Raw genomic sequence first — 20521 nt, forward strand, 5'->3', positions numbered from 1 at the left:
GTGTTCACGGTGTGTGTGTGTTCACTGCTGTGTGTGTGCACTAAGGATGGGTTAAATGCAGAGCACTAATTCCGAGTATGGGTCACCATACTTGGCCACATGTCACTTCACTTCATATCAAGAGTGACATTAAGTTCAAAAGGGATCAGTGAGTTTGTTTGTTTGTTTGTTTAAAGAAATTAATACTTTTATTCACCAATGATGCATTGAATTGATCGAAAGTGACAGTAAAGACATTTCTAATTTTAGATTTCTATTTCAAATAAATGCTGTTCTATTGAACTTTTTATTTCTCAAAGAATCTTGAAAAAACTGAATCACAGTTTCCACAAAAATATTAAGCAGCACAATTGTTTTCAACAATGCTAATGTTTGCTTGCCACCAAATCAGCAGATTAGACTGATTTCTGAAGGATCATGCGACACTGATGACTGGAGTAATGGCTGCTGAAAATTCTGCTCTGCCATCACAGGAATAAATTACATTTAAAAAATATATTACAATAGAAAACAGTTATTTTAAATTGTAAAAATATTTAACACAATTACTGTTAATAAATGGGAGTCTCCTTTAAAAAAAAAAAAGCCAACAAAAAAATCTTACTATTCCCAAACTTTTGATGATTTCACAATCACAATGATGCAAATGATGTCAGAGCCCTCAGATTATGAAAATCTCATTGATATACAACTTCATACATAAATAAAATGTATGTATGCCACTTTTCCTTAAAGAGCAGATCAAGTGTGTAACTCTTGGAAAGCTCAGATTTGTCACCTGTGAAACTCCAGATGAACTCTAGCAGTCCTCTTATCACAGCTCAAGGGCAGAGAGGGGGTCGAGAAAGAGTGTTTTCAGCTGGACAAACCTCACATAGAACGATACATGACTAACTTTGATTATCTCTGCAGTGTTACATTACCTGTGTTATACACTCATCAGTGATTTTACATGAAGAATTTCCTTCAAGATGGGGAGTAATTCCAGTAGCTTTTATTCAGTTCTGTAATATTTTCTAATTGTTTTAAACAAGTTAACAAATTACAGATGCTAATAGTCACTGACAGCAGCTTACAGAATTTTATCATGGCTGTGAACAGCAGTTGTAATTAGGTTTTTTTTTATATATATATTTCTGGACCTTTTATGCCTTTATTGGGACAGAACAGTAGAGCACAGGACAGGAAAGCATTGGGCTAAGAGAGGGGAGCGGGATCGGCAAAGGACCTTCAGATGGAATTGAACTCGTGTCGCCTCGAGCGAGGTGTGCTGTAATAAAAAAATAATAATAATAATTAAAAAAAAAATATATATATATATATATAAATATATATATGTACAAAAATAGACATAAATAAAAATAAATTTACTGGAGATATAAAAAAAAAATATATATATATATATATAAATATATATATATATGAACAAAGTATCTATTTGATGACTTAACAAAAGTTGATCTTCATAAAAGTTGATTTTAGTAAATATTTGTCCTTTAAAATAATATGTAGATCAATCTTAGATGTAAATAATACTTTACTATATGGCAATTTTCTTGTAAATATTCTAATAGTACCTCTTTAACTTTTTTATGCTAAAGTATGGCAAATTTAGTTGTAGATTGTGAATCGTGATGGAAAATGTTTTTTAAAAAGCTTTGAATCCCCTTAATATTACTTATCAAACACACACACACACAAGCAATACTACAGTAGTTCTTTTTGTACTGTAGTTTAAACATCTTTGACCTGTGGTTTTTATTTTTTATTTTTTGCTCTGTCCTTGGTCGTCTTGCTTGTCTAACTCTTTCATCATTGCTGTGTGTTGCACTCCTGCAATGTAAAAAATGCTGCCTGCACTCTTACTAAAGACCTTTGTGAAGATCATCCAAGTCATAACACCAAACTTCACCAATGCATACCAACAAGAAACTTATTCCATGTTTAGATAGTGATAACACCAAGGCTGTGGGGATATTATTTATTCAGCATAAACAGACTAATGTTTTTGCCTTACCAGAGGTCATTGGGACGTCATCTAATAATCCAAAAGAATCTTAGAAACATGCGACTTTCAGGATCCTACAGCTCGCACCAGCAGATCTGGGGCCTCGTTTATAAAATGTTGCGTATAACCCGTCCTAAATTTGTTCTAAGATCATTTCTCAAAAGTGCGTAAGTGCGATTCAGAGAAAACGAACGTGCGCACAAAAACACGTGCGTACGCCTCTCTTCCAGATGTGACATTTAAATCGCAAATGATCTGGAAATTGTGCGCAGCTGACTGGTGTCAGATCTCCGCCTTGTAAACGCCCCCTAATTAATATCATTACCATATAAAAATCATGTTATAAAAAGTGAGCCATCCTACTTTTAAAATCACTTGCTATGACAACTAATAAAACATTTAGTATCACAAAATTATTGAAAAACTTAAAAAAACATTACTGAAAGAAAAATTAAATATAAATCATTAATAAAATCATTACATGATTATGGCCTCCGGTCTGAAAAAACCTGCATGTGATTTGGCATTTCTTTATAAAGTGAAAGTGACATGTGGCCAAGTACACCGCTTTTATTATTATTGCAGCTTAGATTTCAAATAGCTGCAGTACTCCGACTTTGCCACAAGGAAACGTGCGTACGCCTGCTCAGACCCTGACGTGACGGTAAGTACTTTTCCACATCAAAGACCGTTTTTATAAATATGAACGTTGCCGTGGATTTTAGCGTACGCACACTCTAAGATCAAATCTGTGCGTACGCATGTTTTATAAATGAGGCCCCTGGAGTCTGTCTTTGTGCGTCGTTTAAAATGGAGCTGATCTGGGTATGTCAGAAAATGATGGCCATTAACAAGAAAAAGAACAGCATGGTGTCCTCAGTTTTCTTTTATTTCAATTTCTTTACAAATCTGCTTGTAGATGCATATTTCACAAGTATCAGAAAACTCTAATCACAGAGAACATAAATTAAATGTAAAAAACATAAGAAAATATATTCACTAATATCAGTAGTCTTTCATTAAAGAACATCACATTTACATTCAAAATGACTTGGCCATCAGTGTAATATATAACAGTATAGCATCTAAACACTTTCATCCTTAAATTGCTTTGAACTCATTTATTCAAATGCATCTGAGAACTGAAGTCAATGCTAGGAGGGAAGCTGAAAACAAAAGTGAATGGGAAAAATACAATTCCTATTGTATTCCGCATATGCTTAGTGAAACTACAACCCATGAGAGTTCAGGTACACAAACACCCTGCTCTTCACTTTCATGGCATGAGTGGCTTTGACATTTTGTCCTCTAGTTTCTTTTACATAGTTCTCAGTTTATACGTCTGCAAGGACAGAAAAGTCTTTTTTTTAGAAAAGAAAGGTGATTCATAGCGTCCACACAGATCCAAAAAGAGCCATGACTATCGGATGTGGTGGATAAATGTTGGTCCTTATGTCACCGTGTCAGTGGAAGGATGCTGTTGTGTCGAGGGGGGTGGGTTGGTTAGTAATACTGAATCTCTGGAGCGCAATCGGTAAAGCGTCCGCTCTCTGAGTCTTTGAGAAGCAGCTTCCTCATCTCTGTTCATCTCTGCATGCTTCTGGTATTGCCTCTGAAACACCGGCCAAAACTGATCTTCCTGCAACAAACAGAAAAGGAGAGAGTGTATAATTTTCATGTAATTTGCTGGGTTTCAAAGCAGCAAGGTTTTACTTGCTGGAACTATTGGACATATTAATATGTGTGACTTTTTTCTTCCATAAAACACAAAAGGTTCATTTCTGGTTAGGTTCATTAACAATATCCTGAACATTTTTTAAAACATAACAAAAGTGAATGAGAAATAGTTATCAAATTCTAAATGGACAAATATGGCCATGTAGTATTATATAACTTATGCACAATATTCTTGTGAAGTCATATGTGAGGAATAAACTAGAATTTGATATTTTTCACTGAAAATCTTGATATTCACTCAAGGTCCCTTTGGTATGTTCATTAAAGTTCAAGTGAGAGGCAGTTTATGTCCAATTCATGAACCAAAGGCATACAGATATGTATATACAAATGAATAAATAAATTATATATATATATATATATATATATATATATATATCTTCGATAATGTCCATTTCTAGGAGTTCTTTTATCTTTTCCTCCACAGGACCTCTTAGATTGAATGGTATTCTTCTTAAAGGCTGGGCTACTGGCTGGACTGTTTGATCTATGTACAGACAGATTTGCTTAGTTTTCAACTTACCAACTCCCTGAAACACTTCTGGGTATTGTGACTGAAGTGATTGCTTGAGGTCCGTTACTGCTGCAATGTCTGTGCCAATTTTGAGTACTCCAAGTTTCGTGGCTGTGTCTCTGCCTAACAGAGGTTCACCAGTCGCTTTTATGACAATGAACTCGGCCTGTACCATCCGACTGCCTATTCTTACATCACACTTGAAAGCTCCCTTTACTGGCAAAGGCTGATCAGATGAATAAGAGAACAATTTCTTCTCTGTATCCGGGATGTACGAATGGCATTTAATTCTCTCTGATTTCAGTTTCTCCCAAGTTTTCTCATCGATGACATTGCTGGATGCGCCTGAGTCTACCAGCATCCTCAAATGAACATTCCCCAAACAAACATTCAATCTATCTGTACCCCTGCAGTCATCTTGGATGACAAATGCATATTCAGTCTGTCCTTCCACTTGGTTAACCATTTGCTTAACATTTTTAGTTTTGCACATTTTTGAGAAATGGTCACGTCCTTTACATTTGTGACACATCTGGCCTCGGGCAGGACATTTTAAATCTCTTCCAAAATGGTCTGTATTTCCACATCTGTAACACTGTTTATTCATCTTACTGTTTTCTGCTTGTTGTTTTCCTTTAAATGTTCCTTTCGTCTGCTTTCCTCCTTTTCTCCAGACTCGATTCACAGACTCTGTGTCAGGCTTTGATGCGTCACTCACTGATGATGATGGAGACATCTGTTCCTCTATCCGTTCACAGAGAGCAGCAACCTCCAACGCGCGAACAAGTGTGAGATTAGGTCCTTCCTCCAAAAGGTTGCGGCGCACATATGTTGATGAGCATTTGCCTACGATGGCATCCCGAATTTGATTATTTATGTCGCCTGCGAATGCACAGTCTCTGGCTGCCTGTCTAAGACGCGTTGCAAACTGCTGAACCGTCTCACCGAAGTTTTGGGAAAGTTTATAAAATGACTGCCGTGCATATGCAGCATTCACTCGTGGCACGAAGTATGCATTCAAGGCTGCAACGGCCGCATTATAATCGTCAGCATTCCCCGTATCCGGCAGCGTGGAGAATATATCTTGGACATCAAGCCCAGCGTGATGCAAAAGAAGCGCTCTGCGTCGTTGCCGGACTGACGCGGCAACATCTTCTTCAATTATAAGTCCTTTTCCGTCTGCGTAAAGTTCAAACGCTGTCAGCTACCTTGTCCATCTTGGCCCAAGGGTCGCGGGATCTTTGTAGCACTCAAACGTAGGAATACCTGACTTTTCCATCGCGTGCAATCAGTGCTCACACCCTCCATCCCATCCTCGTCGCCAATGTTATGTATATGTTTCTTAAGTTATCTGATCCTTATCAGAGGAAGCACATTCTACTGAATTAAATCAGTCACACGCTGGTTAACATTTTACCAACAGCGTCTTTACTTCTCTGCCATGAATTCACCAACAACATGAACAAAACTTCCCATCATGCCTCATACTCCCCCGTCTTAAAGACACAGATGTAATTATAGTACATGACAGCCACGACTATATATACAATATGGTGCTTCCTTTTTGAAGATCCCTCTCCCATTAACTGTAATTAAGTGCGTGAATGACAGTATATTTTAAAAAAGGTCCCCTTTTACAGAAGAAAGTCTAATGGGTTAGTGAGTAAATGATGACTTACATTTTTTGGGTAAGATATTCCTCTATGCTTTACAAAGGCAAAATCAGCTGAATGGGATCTGTATGTGTATCTGTAGAACTGATGTCTCACCAGAGTCTGTTGCAGAGATGCAGGGACGTCACGCCGCACCTTCTTGGGTTTTGCACAGTACGACTCCAAATGCTGGAGGTCACATCCACGCACACAACACTGCTCTACGATCCCTTTCCCACGAGAGCGAGGACCGCCGCTACGGGCTGCTCCAGGTTTGCCTAACCGCCAACAGACACAAAGCAAAATGGTTTTAATGCCAGTTACATTAATGTGAGTTAGCTGCAACTAGCAAACTGCCAAAATGGGGTCGTGCAGGACAAATTATGCCTTGTATTCTCTAAAAAATAAATCATGCGCTTAATAAAACTACAATTGAGAACACAAAAGTTCAAAAATTTGGGGTCAGTTAATTTTTTTTATAGAATTTGTTATTTTTATTCAGTAAAGACTCATTAAATTGATCAAAAGTGAGTTAAGACATTTCCATAAATATATCAAATGTAAGAAAATCCAAAATAAAAATAATCAGTATACAGTGGTGTGAAAAAGTGTTGGCCCCCTTCCTGATTTCTTATTTTTTTGCATGTTTGTCACACTTTAATGTAATCAGGAAGGGGGCCAACACTTTTTCACACCACTGTATATATATCAAATAAAAGCTGTTATTTTTAACTTGGAATGATTTCAGAAGGATCATGTGACACTGAAGACCAGAGTAATGATGCTGAAAATACAGTTTTGCATCACAGGAATAAATTACATTTTCAAATATTTTCAAATAGAAAACAGCTATTTTAAATTGTAATAATAGTTGACAGTTTTACTGTAATTTTAATCAATTAAAAAATGTTTGAATGGCGTGTATATAGTTTATGTAGCCCACTATTAGGATTGAAATTTTTTGTCAAATTGCTGAAATAAGATATTGTAAGACCGTGTCATAATGTTCCTTTTGAGAAAAGGAGTGAGAAAATGATAGAGAAAAGTGTCAAGGTGGCCTTGAATATGGAACAGGGTGAAAGGACCTCAGTTAGCAGAAATAAAAAAATGTTGATATCAACACCCACAAATCAAGAGTACATGTTGGTGTGGTAACTTATGTCATTTATTAAATGTTTCATATCAAAAACTATAACTTCACACCACCTACAACAGCAGATGATTACTGTTTGCTATTGGTTGGTTGATTTGCATCAACACCATAATGATTACGGCTTGTCTTGATAACACTGTCTGTATCTTCAGGGCAAGGCCACTTTTAATACACTGATATTAAGTGTTATGAATATAATGTTATGAGTGAGCTTAATGATTTAGAGACATGCAAGTCACTGTGCTCCCACCAAACGGTACATAAGTAACCATGTCAGGGTTTGACTCACACAATCAACACACACGTTTGAAACCAGATTTGTTTCTACAGTATCCAAACACAGGATTTTAGAAGTGTAAGATGAAGTTTGTAAGTGACTCTCACCTCTGTAAAAGCCACGGTCCCCACACACAAACTCCAGGTCAGCAACTAGTTCTCGTCCACAGCGTGCTTTGGCAGCCTCGCCGGCGTCTGGCAGGATCAGGACGCAGTACAGGGAATAGAGGACACACACACTTCGCCAGCTGAGCACCTGCTTCACCAGAAACAAACTCTCAGCCACCTGCATCTTATCGGACAGATACACTCCTTTCTGTCAAAACAATGGATACAATGCTTGATGGATGACGCTCTGAATACATTTTGTTTTGCAAACCTTACTGATTTGAAAGCATGTACGAAAAGTCCAGATGGCTTTGCTCTGCAAGATGCTTTGAATACAGATTGCATGTTGCCTTACACTCATAAAAATAAAGGTTCCAAAAGGGTGTTTTTGCAGTGATTCTATAGAATCAATGAATAGTGCTTTTTTTGGTATAACTTTTTAATAATCTAAAGAACCTTTTCCATTGTAAAGAACCTCCACTGATGTTCAGGGTCTTCATGGAACCATCAATTCCAATAATGAACCTTTATTTTAAGACAGAAAAACTGCTGACTCAGAAAATTACCTTTTGCAAAAGCATAAACTGTTTTGACCTTTTGATATGATGGCGTGGATTGCAGATCTATATTTTTCTACATCCCACACGACAAATTGACGTCATAATAGCTCCCTAACATGCAAACCTGCATTGGGGGCAGTAATTGTTAGTCACAAAAAGGTAATTTGACTCATCCATGGAAACTAGTCATTTAGCAAAAAAGGAAAGTTTTTTTTTTTACTAACTTTTATGGAGCATTGAGTCTAAATGCCCCAAAATAAGGTAAAAACACAGCATGAAGTGGTCTTTTCCCCCTAATTCTATCTACACCCAGATAATGTGCAACAGGTGTAGTGGTCCTTAATATGAAAGCCTGATCCTGGTGCCTCCCACTACAATACAATTTGTCTATGGAAGTGCATGTGGAGTCTTACTTTCAGCAGGAATCCTCTTAGCATCTGAAGCCGTCTGGCATGACAGGTTGATGGCATGTCTATTTTTTTATGGTTTGGTCTCTCTAAAGAGCTACTGACGTTTTTACTCGGGTGTGCTCTTATAGGAGGACCAGGAGGGGACGGGCCAACTGCACACACACACACACACACACACAAGGACACATCCTAGCCTTCCTCTCAGTGTTGGGGAGTAACTAGTTACATGTAACGGCGTTACGTAATTTAATTACAAAATAAATGTAACTGTAATCAGTTACAATTACTAAGAAAAAATGTGTAATTAAATTACAGTTACATATGCAAATGTTAAAGATTACAAAGGGGATTACGTTTGAATATTTACACACATCCACATACAGATTTAATTGATTTCTTTCCCAAATTGCACTGACTACTCTGAGACGTATGGCCCTATAATTTCCGCGATGCGGAAAACAGACTGGTTCGTAGAATCCAGTCATAAAAACGGAATTCCTATAGGGCCTAGCCTAACCGCAGATGGAATATGCCACATTTTGGATAAATAAATCAAAGGTAGGTCAGTACACTTCAATCAAAACGCGCTATGGACTAGTGTCTGTGAATATTAAGCCGCAAAAAGACAATATATGAATCCTGCACGTTCATATATTGAACCATCCAAAGACAATGCGCGTCTGTGGCTGTAACCTATTACATTTCCAAAGTAACCTTCCCAACACTGCTTCCTCTACACACAGACAACTCCTAATCGCAAAGCTTGTCTTTTATTGGAGACGCATGAAACTACAAAAGAACTCTGATTAATAAACAACAACAAACTAAAACTGACATCCTAATGTCATCCATCTGAGCGTTTATAGCTCAGTAATGTAAAAGGGATGAATTTATCTGACGGATATTATTCATTTAGAAATCCTTCATTGTGTACAAGCATATACAGCTTTGAATTGTCATCATTATCTTATATAACGCTGGTTTGGAGATTTTCTGCAGCATGACATTGAAATCCATCTTAAGAGTGACGACAATGGAGGAAGAAGTTATCACGAGTATATCTCAGCAAGAAGCCGGTTAAGTGATTTTGGAGTGTGTAGGCTTCAGCTGGAATGATAAATGAAACAAAGATAGATGTAGGAACGCATTCAGAGCCAATCAGATAGAGTGCACTTACAGATAAAATAAAGACAAAACGTTATGTTAACAGTCAGATGTGTGGGTACATTATTAACTGGAGGTACGATGTACAGCAGTTGGTTTACATAATGAAATGACTAATGCTCAGTATGACATAAATCCTTTTATTTGAACTGAGAATGAATGAAGCATTTTAATTTTAGCAGCTAAACCAAACATTGCTATTCACAAATTATTCACCGTATTTATTGCACAAACACATACTATTCTTAAATGTGTCTCTTATGGTGTGAAAATCATTATTTTGCATTTATATTTTAATTAAATGACAATATTTGTGCTGTCAACTGAATTAACAAACTTATTCATCTTAAAGGGATAGTTCACCCAAAAATGGAAATTCTGTCATCATTTACTACATAGTATGCGGACCAGCAACTACCCACATTCTTCAAAAATATCTTCTTTTGTGTTCAGCAGAAGGAAGAAAGTCATTCAGATTTGGAACAACTTCAGGGTGACTAAATGATGACTGAATTTTCATTTTTGAGTGAACTATTCCTTTAAGCTTTATGACATTCTTCTGCTGCTCAAATAATATGATGCACAAGGAACTTTTATACCTCCTGAACAGACATCTTTGGCACAGTCGGATCCTCTAAAGCTGATCTGTCGGCTTTAAGTTAAAGATGCTGAGTGATGCTTCCTTCTGTCTCAGCCGAGCTCGTAGGTGGTTGATTCTCTCTTCCTGGGCCAACTGTTCAAAATCAAATGCAAGACAGCTCTCAGCCCTGGGGAGCAATGCGCCCTCTAAATGCTCATTGTCATCCTCGGATGTCTCTCTTTGTCCTCCTGCTGCTTCGGGCTGTTCTGAGATGCCAGAAGATGTGTGGTTGATCTGCTGGAGGATACTGGGCAGGGAACTAGACGTCTCCTGACCAGACTCCAGATCCTCAGGAGATTTAGGTGTGCTACTCCGTGACCTGGACTCTTCTTCCTGTGAATTCAAAGGCAAAATTCATTAGGTTTTGAAAGATTTAAAACATTACTTAATCACTTTTAAAGTTGTGAACAATTTGTTTTTATACAGATTTATAGGTACTGTAAGGGATTTCAGTCCGAAAAATTTATGTCCAGATGAGGGAGAGTCGCCATATCCTAGCCTCCCCCGATTGACAGGCAGAAAACATTTCTGACTGACTAAGTTTTTCAATTAGTTAAAAAAGACAGGACTGACAATTATGCTTTTTCAGGACACCTATTTTAGCTCCCAGGACATTTTATGCCTATCATTCCTTAAAAAAACAAATTTTAATTTACAGCACCCTTATTCATATAAAAATATAATGTCTCTCTTTAAAACCTAGTTTATACAGTGTAAAATAAAAAATTAAAGCTTGACCTTTTGACACTCTTTGTCTGTACAGCATTGTTCAGGCATTTCTTCAGAGACTTTGTGCAAAAGAGGTAAAATCTGTGTATTAATGTCAAGATCTCTGACTGGAGTCTGAACATCCTGACTCTGTGGATTGGAAAGAGACATGCAACAATCAGAAATGTATCAAAAGCCTAAAGCAAATAATGCACAATATATCACAAATAGTAAAGTGAATCATTAAATTTTTTTTGTTCTAAAAAAACAAAAATCACTAAAAACCTTTTTTTTTTCAGAACCTTTATAGCCAAGTAAAGTAAAAAGGGTATCATACATTAATTTATCCGACAGATCATTTATGTAGAGGCATAAACAGCTTTAAATTGTCCTCATGATCATATTTGAAGCCGCTTTAAAGATTCCCTGCAGCATGACAATGAAATCCATCTTAAGAGTGATGATAACAGAGAAAGAAGTTATCATGAGTGTATCTCTACAGAAGACAACACTGTCTTTATTCAGCTCAAGTCAGTTCAATGTTCATTCGATTCAGTTCAATAACAGTGTTGATGTTGCAAAGTTAGTGTCATTATCCAGCTTATTTCAGTTCTAATTTTGTTGTCATCTGACACTGTCAGTGCAGTTAAAGGGATAGTTCACCCATAAATAAGAATTCTGTCATCATTTACTTACCCTCAAGTTGTTCCAAACCTGTATAATTTTCTTTCTTCTGTATGAAACAAAAAAAAAAATACTATGGAAGTCAATGGCTACAGTCAACTGTTTGGTTACCAACATTCTTCAAAATATTTTCGTTTTGTGTTCAACAAAAGAAAGAAACTTATACAGGTTTGGAACAACTTGAGGGTAAGTAAATGATAAAAATTTAAATTTTTGGGTGAACTATACCTTTAAATCTACAATAGTACAAATTAATATTAATTCAAATTAATCAGAATCACCATGATGACTTCACATTTACACCTCCTGGCATTTATACCTTTTCTCAGGACAGACTGAAAAATGTAATACAAGAGGGAAATGTCCTTCCTACCTTGCTCTGCTGTGGTCTGGGTGAAGTTTCCAGGGGTGTTTGTGCTTGACATCTAGATGTGTTTAGTTGGATCTGTTGACTGGGAGAAACAGGACACACAGCTGGAGCTGCTGAGGGAGAGTTTTGTAATCTCACTCGCCTCACTGAGAGGAAGATCTGGCCATTATATAGAATCATGGCATTTCGCCGAACATCGGAATCCCTGATGCTGGGCAGAGAGGCAGCTTCATTTTCCAGCCCGGAAAATTGTATTTCAGGCTTATGTGCTTTTAAAATCGTTCTTAAGGCCTTAAAGGCAGTGATGCTGGAACTCACAACAGGCAGCGAAAACTGACCTGGAGTTATTTTGGAGACCAGCTGCCTCTGGCTCAGTGGGACCAGTTCTCTGCTGTCCTTGCCCACAGCCACTTCTTTTTCCCGCAGCTCAACCGGACAGATCCACGTCACAGTCTGCTGCATCTGTTTCTCTGATCCATGTGGAGACAGAGCGACACTGATCTTCCTGGCTGTGGAGCTGGACAGGGACTGCAGAGGCATGTTCTTGACACATGCTTCCTTGGGAATGTAAACCACAAAGTTCTCCATGACATTCAGAAGAGTTTGAACCTGTGGGATTGGTTGAATAACGCTTTCATATTATTGCAATCTGCTGTTTTATGTATGAGTATTTTATATCTGCGCATTTCTTCACTAAATACTTAACATGTAGAGGTGGCAAAAATGACAGCGATATGACTTTTTAAAGACAACGGTATATTCATTTATTATATTTTTACAGTGTTAACTGTATGATATTTTGTCTGAAACTAATGTTATCAGGGTGAATTTATCGTTAAGAACGACCAACGATCACTCAGCTGACAAATGTAGACAGGAAACATATAGCAAACCAAACTAAAAACAATTATCATGTACCTAAAATTGGTCACTTGACTCGGAGTATAAGCGGTACGCTCATGTCTTCACACCAAAGACCACAAATGTAATTCACGCCGGTGTTGTGTAATATTCGGTTCCCGTGAAAAACTGTTCCAATGGGCGGGGTTAGTACGAATATTCATAGATTCGTTCCGCGGTGGGCGTGGCCTTTTGAATTGTCCAGAGGACTTCCGGAGATAACTTCCGGAGTTTGATGTCAAAATAAAAGTCATTGTTGTAAAAGTGTAATGTAATTCGATACAGAAGTAGAACGAGGACAAAAAGTAAAACAGTTGGTAAACGTTTAATGAATCATTGTTATGTCATTTACCAATTTATTCACTGTTTTACTTATTGTAAATAACTAATCTGACGTCCACACCACTGCACGATAATGTCATGCGCTGCTGTCAGCCGCTTTAAAGGGGTCATATGATGCGATTTCAAGTTTTCCTTTCTCTTTGGAGTGTTACAAGCTGTTCGTGAATAGATAAGATCCCTGAAGTTGCAAAGACTAAAGTCTCAAAACCAAAGAGATATTCTTTATCAAAGTTAAGACTCTGCCACGCCCCCCTAAAACGGCTCGTTCTAACACGCCCCCACATATCTACCTCACTATGTGGAAATATTAGCATAATGCCGCCCAAATGTGCATGCAAAGAAAACCAAATAATGATATTTAAAAAAGCATCATATGACCCCTTTAACTGTTCCTGCTCTTTAAAGTAGGGCGGTCTCCGATTGGCTGTCAGTGATTTTATCATTCATCATTTGGAAAAAAAAATCATAAAAACTGAAGTGTAAAACAAATAATATAAGAAAAAAAGCAATACAAAAATATTTTAGATGATTATTTACGTTGTTTCCTAGTACAGACGGTTTCATCGGGCGCACGCGCCTGGCCCGAAGTTAACTTCCGGTCTGTGTTTGTTTATCAGTCTGGCTATGGCACCGGCTACAAATGCAGTTAAAGTTAAGGTGATGAGTAGACTGAAGTTGGGCTCAGGTGGTTGTGCTGTGGGATGTGTTTCCCATACATTTATTATTTTGTGGCGCTCGCCACAATATCAAAACTGGCTGATTTTCCAAAAGGCTTCGTTGAATAAACATGAGCACATACTGCACGTTTAAAAATCAAAACGAGGCGCGAGTGTTTTTATATCACTGTATTTTCTGAAGGAAGACTATCTTTAGAAATTTTTCGATGTCATTTTCATTTAATCTTGCATGTTATATGCCTGATAAAGCAGGAGTTGTGAGCCGTTACTGGGGAAACCTGTTTCTCCCGCTTTAAAGCACCTCCTACTGGCAGAGAATGAATTAGCATTTTCAGCAAGTCCGTCTGATTTACCCAGCAAACATATTTTGCTTATTAAAAATAATCTACTTTATAGGGACTACTTCGTTGCTGTTATTGATTCTATTTGGAAGTCTACCGGAAGTTAAGTTAGGGCCACAAAAGCGCGCATGCGCAGTAACGTTTATGTTATTGCCGTTGAAACCGTCTTTTCTCTTTTGTGTTTATCAGGTTGGTAATAATGGCAGTTATTAGCTCTCCATGGCTTCTATTCATAAGTTCTCTTTGTAAATTATATTTGATCGAATTATTATAATCATAACCTGATTATAATATTTAACTGTTAAAAAGCAGATGTTCTAGAACAGTTTTAACCTATTTACAATATTCTTTTTTTATACCGAGAAGTAATGAAAAAGTTAGTTTACCTTCAAGCCTGACAACAATCAGTCTCTGGCAGAGTATGTGCACTGTTCTATGACCCAAGAAAGAGCTGGAATAATGGAGTGTGATGCATAAACAAATTTATGGTAAATCATGCAGATGTTTAATTACTTTGTATACAAGTTTAAAAGATTAAAGGGTTCCACATGATCGGATCAAAAATCTTTGCCTGTGTATCTGAACATTTTCTAGACCCATAAACGCCGTATTTTAAGCACACAGTCACCCGTTCTGATGGGTAAGTGATGAAGTAATTTATATTTCCCATCAAACGCTTTCTAAGTATTTATTTTCTGACATATTTACGTCTTGCTGATCTGTTGTACTAACATAACACATCATAAAAAATTAACTGATATTTCCTAAATCCTGAAAATGTCTTTCCTTTCTTTTTGAACAGTGGAATATGTCGTGTTTTCAGGAATAGGTGAGATGCTCTTCAAAGTCAAGACCAATGCTCTTGCACCGTTGCCTCTTTTGTCCGTCATTTCCAGCAAGTATTGTAAGATTTTCCTACAATGGTTAGATTTTTTTAATTGGACATACACATCACACTCTACCGCAGAAAACAGAGAGAGGGGCACGTGTGGAACCAATGAGAACATAGACACGGATTTAAACAACAGCAAACAAACAAACAAATACACATACATACAGACTTATGTCATACATACAAACATACTTAGTTATATAAAGCTAAACGATGGAAGTATCATAACTGGAGTATAGTAACTGTAGTATTAATTGCTGTAGTTTGAGCAGAAATATAACCACTATAATAATCGGAACAATAATGTTATTAATTAAAAGGCGAAAGGAGTAATCCCCAAATAAACTTCTTTTTTTTCCCCCAAAACCTTTAGCCAGAGTCCACACCTACATACACGTTGATCCATCTCGACGTTTTGGGTACTTTTTCAAGTGCAACATACTGTATGAGAACATAATCAGTCACTTTCATGCGGAGCGGGATTGTCTTTGGGTCACACAGGATACTGTAAAGAAGCACTGAGCATTTTGAAGCAGTGAATCTGTGATAGTGATAGGAACAAAGATTAGGTACAGAAACAAGCATTTCTCCATCTGGCTGGCAGTCTCAACTGGCTGACCTCTGACCTTCAGAGGCAAGTCTCTAAGCTATGCAGAGGGCTCGCAGGGCAGGGGGAAACACTCGAGCCCAGGTAGACGTGGCTCTCGGTGGCGTTGTTGTTGCAGTTGAGGGTGACTGGCAGACTCTGCTGCCTCAGCGGGCGGGGCGGGTAGCGGGATCGTGGAGGCCTCTGGGGCTCCTGGGGCTGAGAGTGAGGGCTGGGGTGACGAAGCGCCACACACACGTGGTTATGGTTGGAGCGTTCCGATTCATCGTCCACGTCCGTCTCGTCGATCAGGGGGATGTTGTGGACCGAGTCTGTGATGATGAACTCCGGGTGCGCCTGGAAGTCGTGAATGGAGTTCCGCGACTCGGGCCGCTCGATGCCGCCGTAGAGGGAGCTACGGAAAGCTTTCACCACCCGGATCTATATGTCAAGGGTGCAGGGTAGGAGATGTCAAAGGGAAGAAAATGGAGGGATCAAAGGGACAGAGAGGTGGAGAGAAGTTTAGTCCCCCATTTGCACTACCCAAGCACTTTCAGCTAGCTGACCTGCGAGAGCTGAAAGTTTCACATCCATTAAGACCTTTGGTGCAGTAGGCCTTTGAAAAGAAACAAAACTCCACAGCCATTCTATAGGCCTCTATAGAATGACGCCCAAAAATAATCATTGAAATCCAAGTTGTAATTACAAGAAGAAAAGGAAATCTCAAGATGATACACAAGACGGCAAACACAAATTGTTCCAATAAAACGGAAGAATACCATAAATATCGTGAATATGATCTGTCAAAGCAGCCTTAGCCCCGTCTGCCTTTCATTTAATACGTGGTTCTAATGCATGACACATTGGACACAAATTTCAGATTTTTTTGTTGATCAAAAAAAAAAAATTTTAACCTCTGATGTTTTATGAGCAGAAAGGCATGTCAAATTAGTGACCATAAAAATCAACAGATAAAAATAAAAAATAATAATGTGTCTGCAAAGTTCAAAAACAGAATTACAACTTTCACTGTTGCCAGTTCAATACGAGGTGGTTAAAATTCATGGAACACTCTAAGAAAACAAAAAACACATGCAAACAAACAACAGTAAACACACACATAAAACAATGATTTTGAAGCCACACACCACCATGTGGTACGAACACAAACACATACACACTTAGAAAACACATAAAAAAATGAGGTTTACACTACACGGCTGTGCACAGAACGCACAAACACAAAAACATACAGGAAATAAAGACATGCGTATTCACATACTGTTGGTGTTGACAAATTCTGTAATACAGATTCAGTCTTGAAAAAACAGATTGCATTAGTTACTGTAAGCATTATTTATTGTTCTGACATCATCAGTTTTCTATTTGTTACATGTATAGGGTATATCTGAAAGCCTTTTTAAAATCCACTTTCAATAAATCAAAGAAAAAAAATAATAAATGAAACAAAGCAAAGTATCTTTGATTATATTAGCTCACTCTAATACGAGGACATTTAGAAGATCTTGATTGCCTTGTCTTTTGGAAAGAAAAAGAAAACCTAAACACTCTATGCCCTCAAAAGTATGAACACATTAAATGGGACTTGTCTCCCATGCAACCATGCACAATAATTCAAGTTTCCTCTTCCCGTTCATGCATGGCATGCAAGTACACATTCAATAGAAAAAAATATCCGTAAAAACATTAATCAAAATGGTCCGTTACTTTTTCTGACATCCTCGTTCTCGTCATGTGTGGTTATACAGCAGCCGTGGTGAAAATGCATCTTCTTGAAAAATTGTTTGTGACCATGCATGTTGGACCGTAACATTCATCGGATGCAAGTTGTTTTTTTCCACGCTCTCTGCATTCTACATGCATAGCCAAACCACGTTCGGGAATGACCACAAAGCAATGTGACTGACAGAGGGAGGGGACTTCACAACATGGACACAACAGTGCTTCTGTGGCTTTGTTTTTCCAAAGAGCCATTCGTTTTGAGGTTCCTGCTTAATTTAAAGCTGCACTGACATTGTAAACTTTCGAGTATAAGGCCCAGAATTTGTAATGGTTATGATATCAAAGAGGGAAAAAAAAAACATTTTGAATTAACTGCAGTGAGGAATCAGCTAGTCTTTTGTAATTCTGGCACTGGATGGAAAAACAGAAAAGGGATTGTGTTTGAATAGTTGTTCCAAACACATCACATCAGAACTCCTCATGACAGACGGCAAGAGAAGGGAGGTGAAAGACAGATGTTTGAAGGATGGAGGTCTAATCCTACAGACTACACAAAGTCATGTTATTTTGTTGTGGCGTGATGGCCCAACAAAAGCTTTTGAGAAGCAGCCCTCTTGTGCAACATCACTAAGGCATGTGATGCAAAAATATATACTCAATGTAGCTGGATCTTTCCCTTCTCTGTTGATTTAATCTAAGAAAACAGCACAAAGTGCTACAAGATGATGAAACAAGGACAACGACGAAAATAAAAACAGAAAAAAAAGAATATACTGGACAAGACTGTCAGGACAGGACAAGATAAGACACCCATGTTTTAAAAAAAAAGGAATAAAAAGGAGAACAAAATATATTTCATTTTTAAAGGTTCATAAATAAAAGGAACTGAAGATTAACACTGAAAGGGAAATGATAATGAAACTGGGGGGCATTCAAGCTGGGCTAATGCTCGGTGGTCTCTTTGAAGGGATTTGGAAACACTAAGACACAGCTGTTTTCTTTAGACCACAGAAAAGATCGTTGGTACCTGGAGGGCAATGTTGATGTTATATTTGGTGCATCAAACCCTCATAAACAAATCACTGTCTGTGAGAATGACTTCCAAGAAGACGGTCCCCAAAACTACAGCTGTTTTGTGACAATAAATCAAAGCAGCAGAGAGTAAGAACGATTTTCTTATGTGTAGAAACTCAAGCAGCAACATTTTCATTAGATGACAAGTGTGGCGGTTTATAACATGAAACCTGTGAAGAGAGAAAGGAAAATCTGAACAAGGTGCACAAAGACAGAGCAAAAAACATGGCACACTTGTATGCTTTTTGTCCTGAACGGGATAGAAAAACGTTAGCATTATCAATGCTAATATCCCTAATATGAAAACGGCAGCAGAAACCATTATGGGCTTATACTCGCAGGTTTACAGCAGTCAACCTTTTGCTTTCATTGTTCCCATGTTGTCAAAAAGATGAAACATCTCCACTTTAGTTTCTCAATTCAGTTCAATTGATGTTTGGCTCTTTCGTGTGAAATTCTGGTAGCCCTTTATGGCAACATTGATTTGAGGGTGAATTATTGGCAAATCAAGCAACGGGAGAATAAAAAAAAAAAAAGGTAACAAGAAAAAGAACACAGCTTCATCTTGGCAGCACCAAGCCAGAATTAAACAGCAAGAGCAAGAAATAAGTTATGAGGTAGCAAGGAAGAAAGAAAGAAAGGCCACAAACAAATAAGCGAAACAAACTAAAAATGCACATGTAGAGAGATAAAACAGATGCTCCAATAATAATCTGCTCTATCTCCCTCTTGCACACACACACACTCAACATTCAGCAGACTAGTCGCGTTTGAAAGCAGGCAACAATGCACGTGTGTGTGTGTTGGTGTGTATGCTAGCCATCTGGGTGCACGGGCTCTACGAGGTGCCGTTAACAGAATGTAAGGACTCACTCCCGGGGGCACCAGTTGCATTGGCAGTGGAGAGAACTACGTGAGAGGGAGTAGAATTATTGGTTACGTCATGGAGTTGGCTGAGCACTGAAGAGCGGCGTCTCACTGCACCCTGAAACGAACCACTTCTCTTGAAGGTACTCACTACCTCCATCTGCAGGAGAGAGAGAGAAGGACATCACACAGACAGGCGAATGAGATTCATGAAATGAACGGGATGGGGCTTTAATCACTTGAGCGGGTTTTGAGGAGCAATGGCTTGCAGGAAAAGCAGCATTTCATAAAGTGCATGCCAACCATCCAGTGTTTACGGGTGTTTCTTCAACTATGAGCACTTTATAAGTTATTAAATCTAATAGATTTAAATTTTCTTTTCGTTATGTGAAACTCACATTAAAACTGTATTGGAATGTTTTTTTAAAATGTATAAATTGTATTGTTTTACCCTTGAGAGAGCCCAACTTTCAATCTTAAAATATAAAAATACATAAATTATTACATTTTTAAAAACTATTTCAATACTATTTCAAACTATTTACAATTTTAAAACTATTTCAAAACATAGTGAAAATAATTATAATTAAAAAAAAAAAAAATGTTATTACACAAATTGACTCTCCCTCAGTAGTGGTATTATTTCCATCACAAACAACCAGTGTTAATTTCACTGGCGAATAATTTTTGTTACAATTTTCGTCAACAACATTTTTTTCACAGACGAAAATGAGATAACAAAACAAAAACTATGACAAAAATCTATTGACATTTTCATCAACGAATAAAAACTAGACGAAAATGTTTTAGGGAGAGATCCAGTCAGAACTAATCTCCTGTGAGGTAGGGAGGGTAGATGGCACACATTTGAATTATAACGCACAGATCTATCCGGCGAGACATAAGCTAGCATTCAATTGCTTCACGTCTCATAAAACGCTCAAAAATGAATCACTTTAGTAAACCTAATAAGGTTTCATCTAAATTTAATTTACACAAATAAATATGTCTGCTGGAAAGAAGAATGTTGAAAGAATGCATATTATAAAACCATTGGTATTTCATTGAAAAGAACACCATGTTCTTGTTTCTTTATGAGAAGTAGTTTTATTTAA

General features: G+C 37.7%; 3 protein-coding genes and 1 pseudogene across 11 annotated transcripts in view; all 4 read right to left on the bottom strand.

The window, feature by feature from the left end:
* The window catches only part of LOC107699103 (uncharacterized), an 8932-nt pseudogene extending 7958 nt beyond the window's left edge, over positions 1–974 (bottom strand).
* Positions 975–3394: 2420 nt separating this feature from the next.
* Positions 3395–8527, bottom strand: LOC107699238 (insulin-like growth factor II). Of its 2 annotated transcripts, none has more exons than XM_016500443.1 (4): positions 8422–8527; positions 7449–7596; positions 6029–6189; positions 3395–3647 (listed from the first exon to the last, which is right to left on the bottom strand). In XM_016500443.1, the coding sequence occupies exons 1-4, from the start codon at positions 8476–8478 to the stop codon at positions 3459–3461; spliced, it is 555 nt and encodes a 184-aa protein (XP_016355929.1). In that variant the 5' UTR covers positions 8479–8527; the 3' UTR covers positions 3395–3458. The 2 variants fall into 2 exon arrangements, with proteins under 2 accessions (XP_016355929.1, XP_016355924.1); XM_016500438.1 differs by having other exon boundaries at positions 7449–7599.
* Positions 8528–10071: 1544 nt separating this feature from the next.
* On the bottom strand, positions 10072–13071 carry LOC107699216 (uncharacterized). 3 transcript variants are annotated; one of them, XM_016500430.1, is made up of 5 exons: positions 12903–13071; positions 11988–12542; positions 10961–11080; positions 10716–10739; positions 10072–10555 (listed from the first exon to the last, which is right to left on the bottom strand). In XM_016500430.1, the coding sequence occupies exons 2-5, from the start codon at positions 12522–12524 to the stop codon at positions 10217–10219; spliced, it is 1020 nt and encodes a 339-aa protein (XP_016355916.1). In that variant the 5' UTR covers positions 12525–12542; positions 12903–13071; the 3' UTR covers positions 10072–10216. The 3 variants fall into 3 exon arrangements, with proteins under 3 accessions (XP_016355916.1, XP_016355900.1, XP_016355908.1); XM_016500414.1 differs by having other exon boundaries at positions 11988–12593; XM_016500422.1 differs by lacking the exon at positions 10716–10739 and having other exon boundaries at positions 11988–12593.
* A 2102-nt stretch (positions 13072–15173) lies between these two features.
* LOC107699155 (plasma membrane calcium-transporting ATPase 3-like) overlaps positions 15174–20521 on the bottom strand; it is a 31614-nt gene continuing 26266 nt past the window's right edge. For 3 of the 6 annotated variants that reach the window (XM_016500343.1, XM_016500360.1, XM_016500352.1), the window contains 2 exons: positions 19480–19566; positions 15174–16163 (listed from right to left, as the gene is read on the bottom strand). In XM_016500343.1, the coding sequence (XP_016355829.1) occupies positions 15765–16163; positions 19480–19566 (486 nt within the window). In that variant the 3' untranslated portion in view covers positions 15174–15764. Of the gene's footprint in view, positions 16164–19412; positions 19567–20521 lie in introns of all 6 variants that reach the window. The other 3 variants (XM_016500366.1, XM_016500373.1, XM_016500381.1) reach the window with 2 other exon arrangements.

The sequence above is a fragment of the Sinocyclocheilus anshuiensis genome, unplaced genomic scaffold, assembly GCF_001515605.1.
Source record: "Sinocyclocheilus anshuiensis isolate Anshui unplaced genomic scaffold, SAMN03320099.WGS_v1.1 scaffold477, whole genome shotgun sequence".
NCBI classification, from domain to species: domain Eukaryota; kingdom Metazoa; phylum Chordata; class Actinopteri; order Cypriniformes; family Cyprinidae; genus Sinocyclocheilus; species Sinocyclocheilus anshuiensis.